The 14,272-nt window shown below is 36.0% G+C and overlaps 1 protein-coding gene across 1 annotated transcript in view; it reads right to left on the bottom strand.

The window, feature by feature from the left end:
• LOC124554997 (phosphotriesterase-related protein) overlaps positions 1-14,272 on the bottom strand; it is a 214,007-nt gene that overhangs the window by 50,900 nt on the left and 148,835 nt on the right. The window contains exon 5 of the mRNA XM_047128737.1: positions 3,640-3,804. Coding sequence (XP_046984693.1) covers positions 3,640-3,804 — 165 coding nt within the window. The remainder of the gene's footprint in view (positions 1-3,639; positions 3,805-14,272) is intronic.

The raw sequence follows: 14,272 nt of genomic DNA on the forward strand, positions 1-14,272 counted from the left end.
ATGATGATGATGATGATGATATCAAAGGTTATCAAAGCCTGAAACACAGTAATGTGGAATCTCTCATCTGCCCTTATTACACCCCTTCAATTATCTTTTTGTTTAATTGATATTTGAATCCAATTTTCTATAACATTTATCTGTCATGTATGCATGAATCAAATTATTATTTAGGTCTGATTCCATTCAGTTTCAGAAGAGGTCAAAGTATCAAGTCAGCAGCAGTACAATTTCTACATCATGTACTTGAAAAAATAAATGAAAAATACCAAGCAGTGGGAGTATTCCTGGATCTCTCAAGGGCTTTTGATAGAGTACATGATGATGTGCTCTTATCAAAAATTGCGAAGAGTGGTGTCTGAGAAACTCATGCAATTGCTAGAAACATATTTAATGGGTAGACAACAGTGCACGGAGATTATGTACTCTACTGGAGAAATACTGGAGAGGAGGAGGTTAAGTATAAGAAATATAAATTTTGGTGTTCCTCAGGGCTCTATTTTAGGTCCAGTCCTATTCATATACTATGTAAATGATTTCCCAAGCTCTCTTCAACTCTCTCTACTTATGCAGATGATACATCTGGTATCTGCTATGCAGACAATGAGCCCAGCCTAGTTTAACAGATACATAACTTTATGGTAAAGGCAAGAGCTCAGTTTGAAAGAGAGAACCTAAAAGCAAACATAGAAAAAACTAATATTATTAATTTTAAACTAAGTGGTCCAAACAGACAAAATACTGTGTTTGATTAAATTCTACTAAAAACCTGTACAGATTGTAAATTCTTGGGTTCATGCATAGATGATCAACTTTCATGGAAGCAGCAAGCTGATTATATCTGTAAAAAATAACACCCAGTCTATATGTATTAAAAAGATTATCACCATATCTTAATTCTGAAATCCTAAGGACTGTATGTTATGGATTAGTGTGTCCTTTCTTGTCTTATGGAATAGTACTGTGGGGTGGGACATGCCAAACTAATATTAAAAGAGTTTTCATACTGCAGAAGCGAGCCTTGAGGATCATAGCAAAAGTAAAACCAGGGACTTCTTGCAAAACCCCTATTCATTAGACACAATATTCTCACAGTTTATGCCATGTATATACTAGAAACTATAGTGCTAGTGAAAGAAAACACTAAGATCACAAAAAGAAATATGGATATTCACAACTATGAAACAAAGCATAGAAAAGGTTTTCATGTGGTTAACAGAAGATTAACTTCAACAGAACAAGTCAAAGGAGCTGTTTTTATTAACTTGTTATCAAATGAAGTTAAGATATTGACAGGGGATCTTTTAAAAAGCAAGTCAAGCTGTGGTTTATTCAAAAATGCCCTTATAACTTGAATTTATCATGAATTAAAATATAATAAGAAATAATGTAATTAAAAAAATTGTACTTGTAAAAATTTTATACTTAGTTGAAAACACACATGTATGTAAAATTTAGTGTTACAAGTAATAAATTGAATTGAATTGAACTGAGGCTCACTTCACCACAGAATAGTCAGTCCATGACAGGCAGGCAATCAAGTAACACCTATGTAACACATTCATGAGAATCCAATTTCGTAACATTGTATAAAAATTGGCCCCCAGTATTGTTCACTCAAGATATATGTGTGATTCACACACTGCCTTTAATAAAGTGTATAATTTTGTATGAACTCCTTTTGAGTATGTGTACTGTTTCAATACAGCCAAGCCACTTTGTTCTATTGTCAAAAAATGTGAGAACCTTCAGTTGCCACGTCAGTGTTTAATAATAAATGTTTTTCTTTCCCATCATCTTGTACAAGATTTTGGATGTAAATAGCCCTAGTGGGCTGGCGACCATAAGTATTTCCTTTTCGTTCATTAGTGTAACTTTTTGATTCATGATCAGTGGTACCCCTTTCTGTCCACTGTTGTTCGTGAGTGAATGCACAAAATAACTTTCATTTTTCCAAATTGTAGCCCTGTTCGGTTTAATTACTTTTTTATTTTTAGTAGACTTTTCTATCAGAAAGATCGGTTGTACACTTTCCCCCTACTTATCGGTATTACTTCTTTGGGAAAGACAGCCTTATCATATCAGAAAAATTCCATTAGGCATACACGCGATCCACGGTCATATTTTATATCGCAAACAAGATAGGTCGATTAGTAAGGGGGAGGTTACAAGCTGGAAAAAAATCCTACAAGAATGGGACCACTAAAGACAGAAGAGAATAATTTAATGTGACAGAAGTGTAAACCTTCCACAAATTGCTGCAGATTTCAATGCTGGGCCATCAACAAGTGTCAGCATGCGAACCATTCAATGAAACATCATTGATATGGACCTTAGGAGCCAAAGGCCACTTGTGTGCCCTCACCTGGGCCCATAAACATGACATTGGACTATTGATGACTGGCAACATGTTGCCAGGTCAGACAAGTCTTGTTTCAAATTGTATCGAGTAGAGGGACGTGTATGGGTATGGAGAAAACTTCAGGAACCCATGAACCCTGCATGTCAGCAAGGAACTGTTCAAGCTGGTGGAGGCTCTGTAATGATGTGGGGCATGTGTCGTTGGAGTGATATGGGATCCCTGATACATTTAGATACAGCTCTGATAGTTGACATATACATAAGCATCCTGCATGATCACCTCAATCCATTCAAGCCCATTGTGCATTCCGACGGACTTGGGCAATTCCAGCAGGACAATGTGACATCCCACATGTTCAGAATTGCTACAGAGCGGCTCCAGGAACACTCTTATGAGTTTAAACACTTCTGCTGGCCACCAAACACCCAGGACATGAACATTATTGAGCATATCTGGGATGTCTTGCAACGTGCTGTTAAGAAGAGACCTCCACCCCCTCATACCATTACGAATTTATGGACAGCCCTGCATGATTCATGGTGTCAGTTCCCTCCAGCACTATTTTAGACACTAGTCAAGTCCATGCCAGATCGTGCTGCAGCACTTCTGTGTGCTTGCGGGGGCCCTACACGATATTAGGCATATGTACCAGTTTCTTTGGCTCTTCAGTATATAATGGAGTGATCACATAGGTTAGCTTATGGCTAAAGCAAGTGACAGTCTTTACTTCATTGGTAGCATAATATGACTTCATGGTCCGTTTATATGAAGATAAGGAATGGTCATAACACATTCGTTTGGGTCATGTGCGAATGCTACAAAGGTGTTGAAAAATCTGAATTGGAAGACACTTGGAGAAAACTTTGAATATCTCACAGACATTAGTTTACAAAATATCAAGAGCACCTTTTTCACAAAAGAGTGTAGGAAGATCCTTTTATCTCCTACACATCACCCACTCACATATGTGCCACAAAAATTGTATTAATTACTGCTTTTGTGGTGACACAGAAGCCTTTGAAAATAATATGAATAGTCTTCCTTATATGGTGAAATAAAAATTACCCTTATCAGAAATGTAAATTTTGGTACATATAAGTTTAGCATAAATAATATTATTGAAATCCTGACTGACATATTGTATGAATAACTGAAACACATGTTTAATGTTTTTCTCTGAACCACAAGCATTATTTTATCACAGATATGTGCTCATTTCTCACACACTGTAAATGCTGAAACAAAATAAAGTGGATTTCATTTTAAATTTTACTTACTGTCCAAGTGTGACATTATTGTTTTTCCAGCTTTACCACCAGCTTCTGCAAACAGTCGCATTATTTCAAATGGTGCTTTTGGATGACGGCCAGGATGAAAGCTGACAGGACAGTCTAGACTGCTCTGAACCTCAGCTGTAGCTTTAATAACGTTTTTCTCAAATTCTGTGAAGAAAAAATTACAAAGGTTTTGGAAGTTTTACCTACTATCTGTATTATACTGATGAAATATTACATAGCATAAGTAATATCTTGTTTTCAGCAAAGCAGTTTGCAGATCTTATTCATAAATAATAGGTTTAAAATAAAAATTCAAGTTACTGAGTTTGTTACCCGTACTATAACACACATTTTGCACTGAAATATGATGACCTTTTTGGGTATGTGGCTGGGTATTTCTTTCAGTGTGGCATTATACTGTGACTATGAGTCTCTCTCTCTGCTCACAGCATGTGACAAAACATGTTGGATTTGTCATGACTGTGAGGCAACATCAACTTCACACCACCATTTATAACCCTTTTCGATTATCCATATACATTTTTCCTTTTATATTTACTATCAACTCTGGAAATCAGAACTGGAATTGGAATTATTATATTCTTGAATTCTGGCAATTCCAATTCCAAAGAAAGCAAATACTGACAGATGTGAAAATTACTGAACTATCAGTATTAGGTCATGGTTGCAAAATACTAACATGAATTTTATACAGAAGAACATAAAAACTGATAGAAGCCAATGAGATCAGTTTGGATTCTGGAAAAATGTGGGAACACACAAGGCAATACTGACCCTATGATTTCTCATAGAAGATAGCTTAAGGAAAGGCAAACCTACATTTCAGCAAAGCTCCTGAGTTTGAGTCTCATTCCAGCACACAGTTTTAACCTGCCAGAAAGTTCCATATCAGAACATACTCCACTGCAGAGCAAAAATTTGATTTTGGAAACATACCCCTGGTGGTTGTTAAGCCATGTCTTTGCAATATCCTTTTTTCCAGAAATGCTAGTCCTGCAAATTTTGCAGATGGGTTTCCTTGAAGTTTGGAAGGTAGGAGGTGAGTTACTGGTGGAAGTAAAGCTGTGAGGTTGGGTCCTGAGCTGTGCTTGGACAGCTCAATTTGTAGAGCACTTGCTCATCAAAAATAAAGTTCCTGAGTTCAAGTCTCAGTCTGGCACACAGTTTAAATCTACCAAGAAGTTTCATATCAGCTCGCACTTTGTCGCAGGGTGAAGATTTCATTCTAGAAGTGCCTAGTACTTTGTAAGAGTATAATTGTCAACAGTTTCTTAATAAAGTGAGAACCATGCAGCACACCATTCTTAAATAAAAACATCTGTACTTATTTAATAAATTTTGTAACATTCTAACTTTGATAGATTACATACTGACAATCTCCCAGAAATTCAGCAGTTACATCATAGTAATGGTCCTACTGTTAGTGGCAAGCTCTTCAGAGGCTACTGAGGCTTAGCCTACCCAAAAATTTGAAGAAGGCTTACAATTAGAGTTAGAAGATAACAATGCATTGAAAACAGTGTAATGTTGCATGTTACTACAGTTTCTTCACTCCACCCATGAACTGAGTGGTCACTGTGCTATGTATGCGATCCACTTTAACAGTTCACTGCAGGTTTCTAGTTTCCACACAGCAGCTGACAGGGCAATAGACAGTGACAAGTGTTGTATGAGTGTGACATTGAGGCTTGTCTCATCTGTGAAATTGTGTTATTTCATATGCTATTCAGTCCTGGTGTAACAAAACTTGTTTTGGTAATATAATTTGTAAGTGCATGTGATTAACTGATTATATTATGGCTTGTGCTGAGGGAAAACTTGTGTCTTTACTTCATGAATTAGATGACAGACCAATTTGAAGCTGGACTTACAAAACAAAATGTGTTTATAAAGATAAGCAAAGCACACCACACTTAAACATCAAAATAGTTGATGGGAAACAAAACAGAAAATTTGAATTTCTCAGGTATAAAAAGTATCCTTGGCTTACAGGTTGCTCTGTAACAACTAAATCATTTGTTGTGTATGTATTTTGTTTGGTGGGTCTGGGACTGAAAAAGAATGGTCAGCTTCTTTCAGATTAAATAAAAAATTGTCAGAAAAGTGGAGAAACATCAGAATTCAAGAAGGCATCTTCAGACTCAAGTGAGTTTTCAGTAGTTAGGTCATGAACAAATTGAACATTCAATTTCTGAAGGAGCCAAACTTCTAGCTATAAAACATAATGTGATTGTAAAACAAAACAGATTCATAATTTAGAGACTTATTGGTGTTGTTTGTTTCTTGGGCAAGCAAGACCTTGCATTCAGAGGGCACTCTGAAAATGAAAATTCTGGTAACAAATGGAATTACTTTGAACTATCAGAAATTTTGTCTGGAGAAGAATAGTTTATTCATGCAGAGCACTTCTTGTTTCAAAGGAACATCAAGCACAATTCAAAATGAATTAAGTGAATTGATTACTGATGTCACTAATGATTGCATTAAGTAAGTGTTACAGTTTGTTGGAGTGCAAGCAGAAGAAACTCTGGATTTTTTGTAAGTCACAAATGGGTATTGTTCTCCGGTTTTGTACTGAAGACAAACCCATAGAAAGATTTATTGGTTTTCACAGCGTTTCTCATGACAAAACTACTCGGGGTTTCTCACAAATTGTACACAATACACTTGATATATGTGGAATTACTGATAGAACAGTGATCAAAACATATGATGGAGCTTCAGTATTGGCATATAAACATGGAGACATTAAAAATGATATTAAACAAAAATGTCCGTCGGCTATATTTTTGCATTGTTATGCTTGTAAACTTAATCTAGTGCTGTTACATTGTTCCAAAAATATCAAAGTAGTTAAGTTTTTCATTTAAAATCTTGTAGCAGTCCACTCACTTTTTTTTTTGGCAAATCCTCAAAGAGAATGCAATTCTTAAAAAAATAAAACTTCAGATTGCCTAAAATGTGTACTACACTCTGGAATTTCAGACAATATTGTATATTAAATACCCTGATTTTAAAGATTTTCCCAAAATATTGCCACAAATGATGAAAACTGAGATACAGAGTCATTCAACAGTGCTTCTGGCTTCCTTAGTATTCTTAACAAAACTCAAATCCCTTTCCTACTTTGCCTTTACAAAGAAACATTTTTATATGCTGATCACCTCTAGGAACTTCTTCAGCACAAAACTGCATATGGTATTAGTATGTGTGATGCTGAAATCAAGAAGACTTTCAATTTGTTAAAGGATATGAGATCAGAAAAAATTGACCTCATGTACTGAAAGCTGTAACCAGAAATTTCTTAGTGAAATAAGTGTTAGTGTGCATGACTTCCCAAACTTAAAATATTATCATATGAGAGCTTAGATAACATGATAGTGCAAATGGAAATGAGTTTTGGATAGCTTTGGAATATTCAGCTTATAGAGCTGCTTGAAAACAATCAATTTGGACATTATAAACCAAATTTCCCAACAATGAAACGGAATGGACTTCTCACAACTTACCCATTGTTCAAGAAAGAATGACTAGAAAATGAGTTAGGAAATATTTACATTGACAAAAATAAATATTTACCACCCACAGACTTTCTTAATATCATTGTGGACAATGATTTTCAGAATATTTACAAAAAAGTAACAAAGTTTATCAAATTGATCCTTAATGGTTCAAATGGCTCTGAGTACTATGGGACTTAACTTCTGAGGTCATAAGTCCCTAGAACTGAGAACTACTTAAACCTAACTAACCTAAGGATATCACACACATCCATGCCCGAGGCAGGATTCGAACCCGCGACCGTAGCAGTCGCGCAGTTCCAGACTGTAGAAATTGATCCTTATATCCCCTGTCACTACAGCGTCTTCCGAAATAAATATGAGCACCCTTAAAAGAATTAAAAATTGCCTTCACAGATCAATGATAAAGGGTAGGTTGAGTTCTCTCTGCACAGTTGTCATAGAAACAAAATGTGTTAAACAACTTAAAAGTGATCAGAAATTTATAGATATGTGTTGACTCTGGCCTGAGCTGCCAGAGTTGGTGGTCATGTGTGTCCTCTTTCTCTGATGAAAGCTGTGGCCGAAAGTTTTATGTAAGTGCCTTTTCATTGCGCCTGTCTGCAAATTAACATGCCATCTTTACAGTAAGTAGCAACCCATCTTTTTGTATATTGATGAGATTCCTACCTGGAATTTAAATTTATATTCCAAAGCAACAAATTACTCTTCTTCAGAGACACTTTTGTTGCCATTGCCAGTGTACATTTTATATCCTCTCTACCTCGGCCATCATCACTTATTTTGCTGCTACCTTTGGTGTCTCATTTCCTAATCTAATTACCTGAGCACCACCTTATTTAATGCTACTACATTCCATTAACCTTGTTTTGATTTTGTTGATTTAATCTTATATCCTCCATTCAAGATGATGTCCATTCCATTCAACTGCTCTTCCAAGACCTTTGCTGTTCCTGAGAGAATTACAGTGTGATTGGCAAACCTCAAAAGTTTTCATTTCTTCTCCCTCAACTTCAATTCTTATTCCAAACTTTTCTTTTGTTCCTTTACTGCTTGTGCAAAATATAGTTTGAATAATATTGGTGACAGGCTGCAACCCTGCCTCACTCCCTTGTGAACCACTGTTTCCCTTTCTTAGACCTCAACTCTTGTACCTGCCATCTGGTTTCTATACAAGTTGTAATTAGCCTTTTGATCCTTGTGTTTTACCCATGACACCTTCATAATTTCAAGAAAAGTATTCTAGTCAATAGTGTCAAAATGTTCATCTAATTGTGTAAATGCTATAAACATAGGTTTGCCTTTCATTGCCCTATCTTCTACAAGAAGTCTTAGGGTCAGTATACCTCACATGTTTCTACATTGCTCTACAATCCGACCGATCATCCCAAACGTCAGCATCTACCAGTTTTTTTATTCTTCTGCAAAGAATTCTTGTTAGTATTTTGCAATCATGATGTATTAAACTGATAGGTCAGTTATATTCACACTATCAGCATCTGCTTTGTTAGGAACTGGAATTATTACATTTTTCTTGAAGTCTTATTGGTATTTTGTCTGCCTCATACATCAAACAATCATGTCGGAGGAACATCCGCAACTGAGCATTATACCAGCAGCTGAAAATACTGCTACAGTTGTAAGGTTCATTTATTATCACATGACCAGTTTTGGGCTCTTATACGCCCATCTTCAGGTGTCACAGCTTGGTGCTGTGACCTCAGGTGCCACGGTGACCATGTACAAGATGCAGTGTGCTACCGATAACTTACTTCAGATACCATTCGAATAGTAAAACTGGTAGCAATAAGTCTTTGAACAAGGTCCTGAGTGTGGCCTTTCCATGACAGTTTACTATCTACCTGAACACCTAGACATTTGAACTGTTCAATTTCACTAATCAAATGCCCATTCTGTTCAAATTAAAATGTCAGGTTTTGTTGAATTGTGTGTTAAAAACAGAAAAAACTGCTTCATACTGTGATTTAGTGTTTGTTTATTTTCTACAAGCTGTGAACTTATGTCACGAACTACACTATTTGAAACCAAGCCAGTGTTGCACACAACATCCTTTACTACCAAGCTAGTGTCATCAGCAAACAGAAATATTTTAGAGTTACCCGTAATACTACTAAATTCTTCTCACAATATCATATTTCCCATCACATCTTCATCTACATCCTCTTCCCTTTCTGTAATATTACCTCTTTCATCTCATTTGAATAGACCCTTGATATACTCCTCCCACCTTTCAGCTTTCCCTCCTTTGCTTAGTACCGGTTTTCCATCTGAGATTTTGATGGTCATTTTCTCCACATGGCTTTTAGCTTTCCCTCCTTTGCTTAGTACCGGTTTTCCATCTGAGATTTTGATGGTCATTTTCTCCACATGGCTCTTAAATTTAACTATAGGTGGTATCTGTCCCTAGCTACATAAGCTGCTACATCCTTACATTTGTCCTCTCACCATTCCTGCTTAGCCATTTTGCACTTCCTGTCAGTCACTTTCTTAGATGTTCCAAATTCCATTTTGCCTGCTTCATTGGCTGCATTTTTATGTGTTGTCCTTTCATCAATTAAATTCAATATCTCCTATGTTAACCAAAGATTTTTATTAGGCCTTGTCTTTTTATCTGTTCACTCTTCTGCTGTCTTCACTATTTCATCTCTCAAAGCTACTCATTCATCTTCTACCATATTCTTTTCCCCTGTTCTAGTCAATCATTTTCTAATGCTCCCTCTGAAACTCTCAACAACCTCTGCTAATTTCAACTTATCCAGGCCCCATCACCTTAATTTCCTACCTTTTTGCAATTTCTTCAGTTTTAATTTAAAGTTCATAACCAACAAATTGTGATAATAGTCCACATCTACCTCTGGAAATGTCTTACAATTTAAAATCGGGTCCTGAATTGGTGCCTTACCATAATGTAACCAATATGATAGCTTATGGTGTCTCCAGAACTGTACTATATACACAACCTTCTTTCTTGTGCAAAATTTTACCAGACAGCTTCCTCTTTCATTCCTTTCATCCAGTCCATATTCACCTGCCATTTTTCCTTCTCCTCCTTTTACTATTATCAAATTCCAGTCCCCCACCATAATTAAATTTTCACCTCTCTTAACTATCTGAATAATTTCTTTTATATCATCATACATTTCTTCAATCCTTTACTCATCTGTGGGGCTAGTTGACATATAAACTTGTACTACTGAGTTGGTTGTGAGCTTGTGTCTATCTTGGCTATGATAATGCAATCAGTATGCTGTTCATAGTAGCTTACCCATATTCCTATTTTCTTATTCATTATTAAATCTACTCCTGCATTATCACTATTTGATTTTATACTTTTAATCCTGTACTCATCTGACCAGAAGTCTTGTTTCTCCTGCCACCAAACTTCAGTACATAAATTCAAAATGTGCAGAATCTTAAGTCAGCTCAAGACTCAGTTTCTAGAGTTTATAACACACAATTTAATTAAACTGACATTTCCGTTACATGGAACTGGCATCTCATTACTGTTGTTCACGTTTAGTATTGTTACCGGGCCTGTTTCGCTATATAAAGGGCATGAAAAGTGAGGGTGATGTGAGATCACTGTGAATGACATGGAAGTGCTGCATACTTGTGTGTGATAGTGTTATCAACACCTGAAAAACTTTGAACGGTGCCCCATTGTGGCTTTCCATTTGGCCAGATGGTCAAATCATGCAAAATTTAGATTTGTGGGGCATTCAGATGTGACAATGGCCCAGTACTGGACTGCATGGGAATGTGAGGGCAAATGTACGTATCGTCAAGACTCTGTTTGACCGTATGTGACCACTGCAAGGAATAATGACCAGATTGTGCACCAAGATCATCATAACCCCTTCACATTTGTGCCTGTCATCCAAAAACAAGTAGTGATTTCCATGCAACATTCTGTGTCATTCTGCACCACTGGTTGGGGACTAACCTCAGATGGACTAGTGAATTATTGTCCCACACATAGGCTACCATTAACACCATAACACAACAGCTGCATTTGGAGCGATACAAGTACCAGGAAGCATGGACTGCTGATGAATGGCATTGAACTGTGTTCAGCAATGAATCATGGTAACCATTGTTGGTGAGTATGGCGGCAACCTGGAGAGAGGTTGTGACAAAGAAAGTTGGGATATTTTTACTTCCCTTCTTGTTTTGTCATCTGCCTTTTTATATTCTTTTCTATTTTTATTTTTGAACTAATTACCATTAACATACGTGAGTATAATCTGTATTTTCATAATAGAGAAAGGTTGACCTTCAGTTTTAAAGAATTTAACACCAGATCTAATGTTGTGCTTAGTTTTAGGTATGTAATTTATTTTCTAATTTATTTTAAATATTTCTAGTTAGTATCTTTTGCTATAGGATGAAATCAGTAATCGTTTCATAACATAAATTCTATTGTTGATGTATAAACAAATATAAATTCTGTAATAATTGTAAACATTTGAAAGACAAAATGCTATTATTCTTAAAGTATCTATTTGGCTCTAGTCAGAAACATATTAGCAAAGCCAGCCCTTAATTAATTCCAAAGTAATTAACAGTTTTGTCAAAAGTATTGTTTGCATAATGATATTTGTTAATTTCATGTTTTAAACAAATAATTCGGCTTAACCCTAGTAGCAAAAGAAACTGTTAAAAAGAACCAATTTTTAGATGCATTCAGTTAATCGTTTGAAGTAAGTTTTAGTTGTAATTTCTGTAAATTTAACTTTATACAATGTGTAAGTTCAGTATCTATTATTGTCAGGATATATAAGGGCTCGGTTTTTGGTCATGAGACAGTCAGTCTGTGGCTGGGTTTCAGACGAGAAGCCTGTGTTGATTAAAACTACAACAATGCTTCAACTTAACGGTGGAATAAGTGTTAAACAATTAAGCTGTGTGTAAAAACAATGACAATGTCTGCTCTGCTCCATATGTACCTGATTATTCTTTAAGAACTGTGAACTTTGTGGTTAGGTTTTACTGCTCGTAGTTGTTCAACAGGAAACTATTGTTGCAGTATGTGGAGTTTTGCCTGGAAACTAATAATGAGGCTTATTGAAAGTTAAACAATAGTGCATTGGCCATACAACTATGTATTATTAGGGGGTTGTGAAAAGTGAAATTAAAGTACTGTGAATCACAACTGTGCACTTGTTGGCTACATTATTTACAGTCATCAGTGTCTCAATCCACAACACATCTTTCAGCCAGGGTAGCAACGCAGTGCATTGACACCGAGGACAACAAACAAAGAAAATAAAGCAGGTAGATCTGCTACAAGTGGTGCCATGGGTGAGGAATATTGAATGTAGCCACAATAAAACAAGGACTCACAAAATTTGAAAAATGAAATCAGCAGCAGTTTACAGTGAACAGATGCTACAGCCAATCAGCACTGGAGTTTCATGGTCACAGTATGACAGCAGCCAACTAGTGAGTCAGTTCTATGGAAGCAGCCATTGAGTACAGGAGCAGCCAGTCAGCATGCAGGTGGACACAACTGACCAGAGATAAACAAGACATCTTACCAAGAGAATTACAACTTGCCGCCGCTGTGCAGATCCAGATGACAACTATGAGAAGCACAGCAGTGCATCTGCAGACAAGTGATTAAAAACAAGGTAATTCATTGTAAAAGCTGTTTTGTATTAATTGATACATAATGAGTGACCTTAAGGAACAAGACTGTGACATGGGAGACAAGGGACATCAGCAGACTGGTTCTGTAGATGCTATTAGTTATAGATCAAACATGAATGTAAGTTTGAATGATGGGGCGAATGTCCTTTTGTAGATGAAATGATAAAAGCATCATCTACAGTGTATGGTGAGGTGAGCGGAATGGGTAAAAACAATACTGAAGTACATGAGATTGTTAAGGTTAAGGAGGAGGAACCTAGTAGCGAAAGTCAGCAAGGACAAAAGTTTATGGCAGACAAAACTTTGGGAGCAATTTTAATGCAAAATATGAGTAGTTTGAGCTGTTTGAGTAATATGAGTATAAATGAAGACATGAATAGGATGGAAAATAACATTAGTAGTATGAAAGAAGACATTAGTAGTATGAGGAAAGACATTATCAGGATGGAAAACAAAACTAATAGCAATTAACTGACATGGTTAGCTTAAAGGATGAACTGAAGAAAGAAATTAAAGAGGAGATTAAGGTAGTCAGCTCTAATCTTTCAGAATTAAATAAGATCATTGAGGCCATAGCTAAAGATTGTGATGAAAAGATAAAGACTGTAGCACATAACGCTAATGGGAAATTAACATTGGTGAGTAGTAAATGTGTAGAAGAGAGAAGAAAGCTTTGTGATGACTATAGTAGGAAGGTGGAGGCTTCTGAAAAACAGTGTAAAGATCAAGTCATAGCTGCCAGGAAATTTTGTGCTGAAAACAGGGTTAAACTCAAAATTATTAACTGTGGAATTGGCAGGACAGCTGTTGGAATGCAATTTCTTCGTAATTCAAAATCTTAGCATTGATGTAATATTTGGGAATAATTTCTTGTGTAATAGCAAGTAGGGGGGTTCAACATCCTGTGTTGGATTCATTATGTGGTGATAATGCTTATCCCTGCTGTCTGTCTCATTTTTCATGTTTCCTGAGGCAGTCAAACTCTTCTCCTATCCTACATGTTTTTTGTAAGCCAATAAGAATTAAGCTCTCTTCTACTTTCATATGATTTTGTACAGAAAGATATGTTAGTATTAGAATATTTTAGAAGAGGTTTCTCCAGTATTATTTATATATATTATTTTGTGTTAGTTACAAGTAATAGAATGATAAGAGAGGGGAAGAAAATAAATCGGTACTATGATTAAAGAATTTATGTCAAACACAAAGGTAAGGTAAACTGAAAATAAAAGGTGTCAGCATATGTGAACGATAATGATCATCTAAAGTAATCAGCTCATGTGTGAAATTAGTGTAATTTAGTGCAGCAGCAGAGGTAATATGCAGTAAAAATCATCTTGAATACTAGATCTTAATATTAATTGTGGTATAATAGAAGTGCTTTTGTTCAATGCCATCAGTATATGGAGATAACAATCTAC

The sequence above is a fragment of the Schistocerca americana genome, chromosome X (genome assembly GCF_021461395.2).
Source record: "Schistocerca americana isolate TAMUIC-IGC-003095 chromosome X, iqSchAmer2.1, whole genome shotgun sequence".
In the NCBI taxonomy this organism is placed as follows: domain Eukaryota; kingdom Metazoa; phylum Arthropoda; class Insecta; order Orthoptera; family Acrididae; genus Schistocerca; species Schistocerca americana.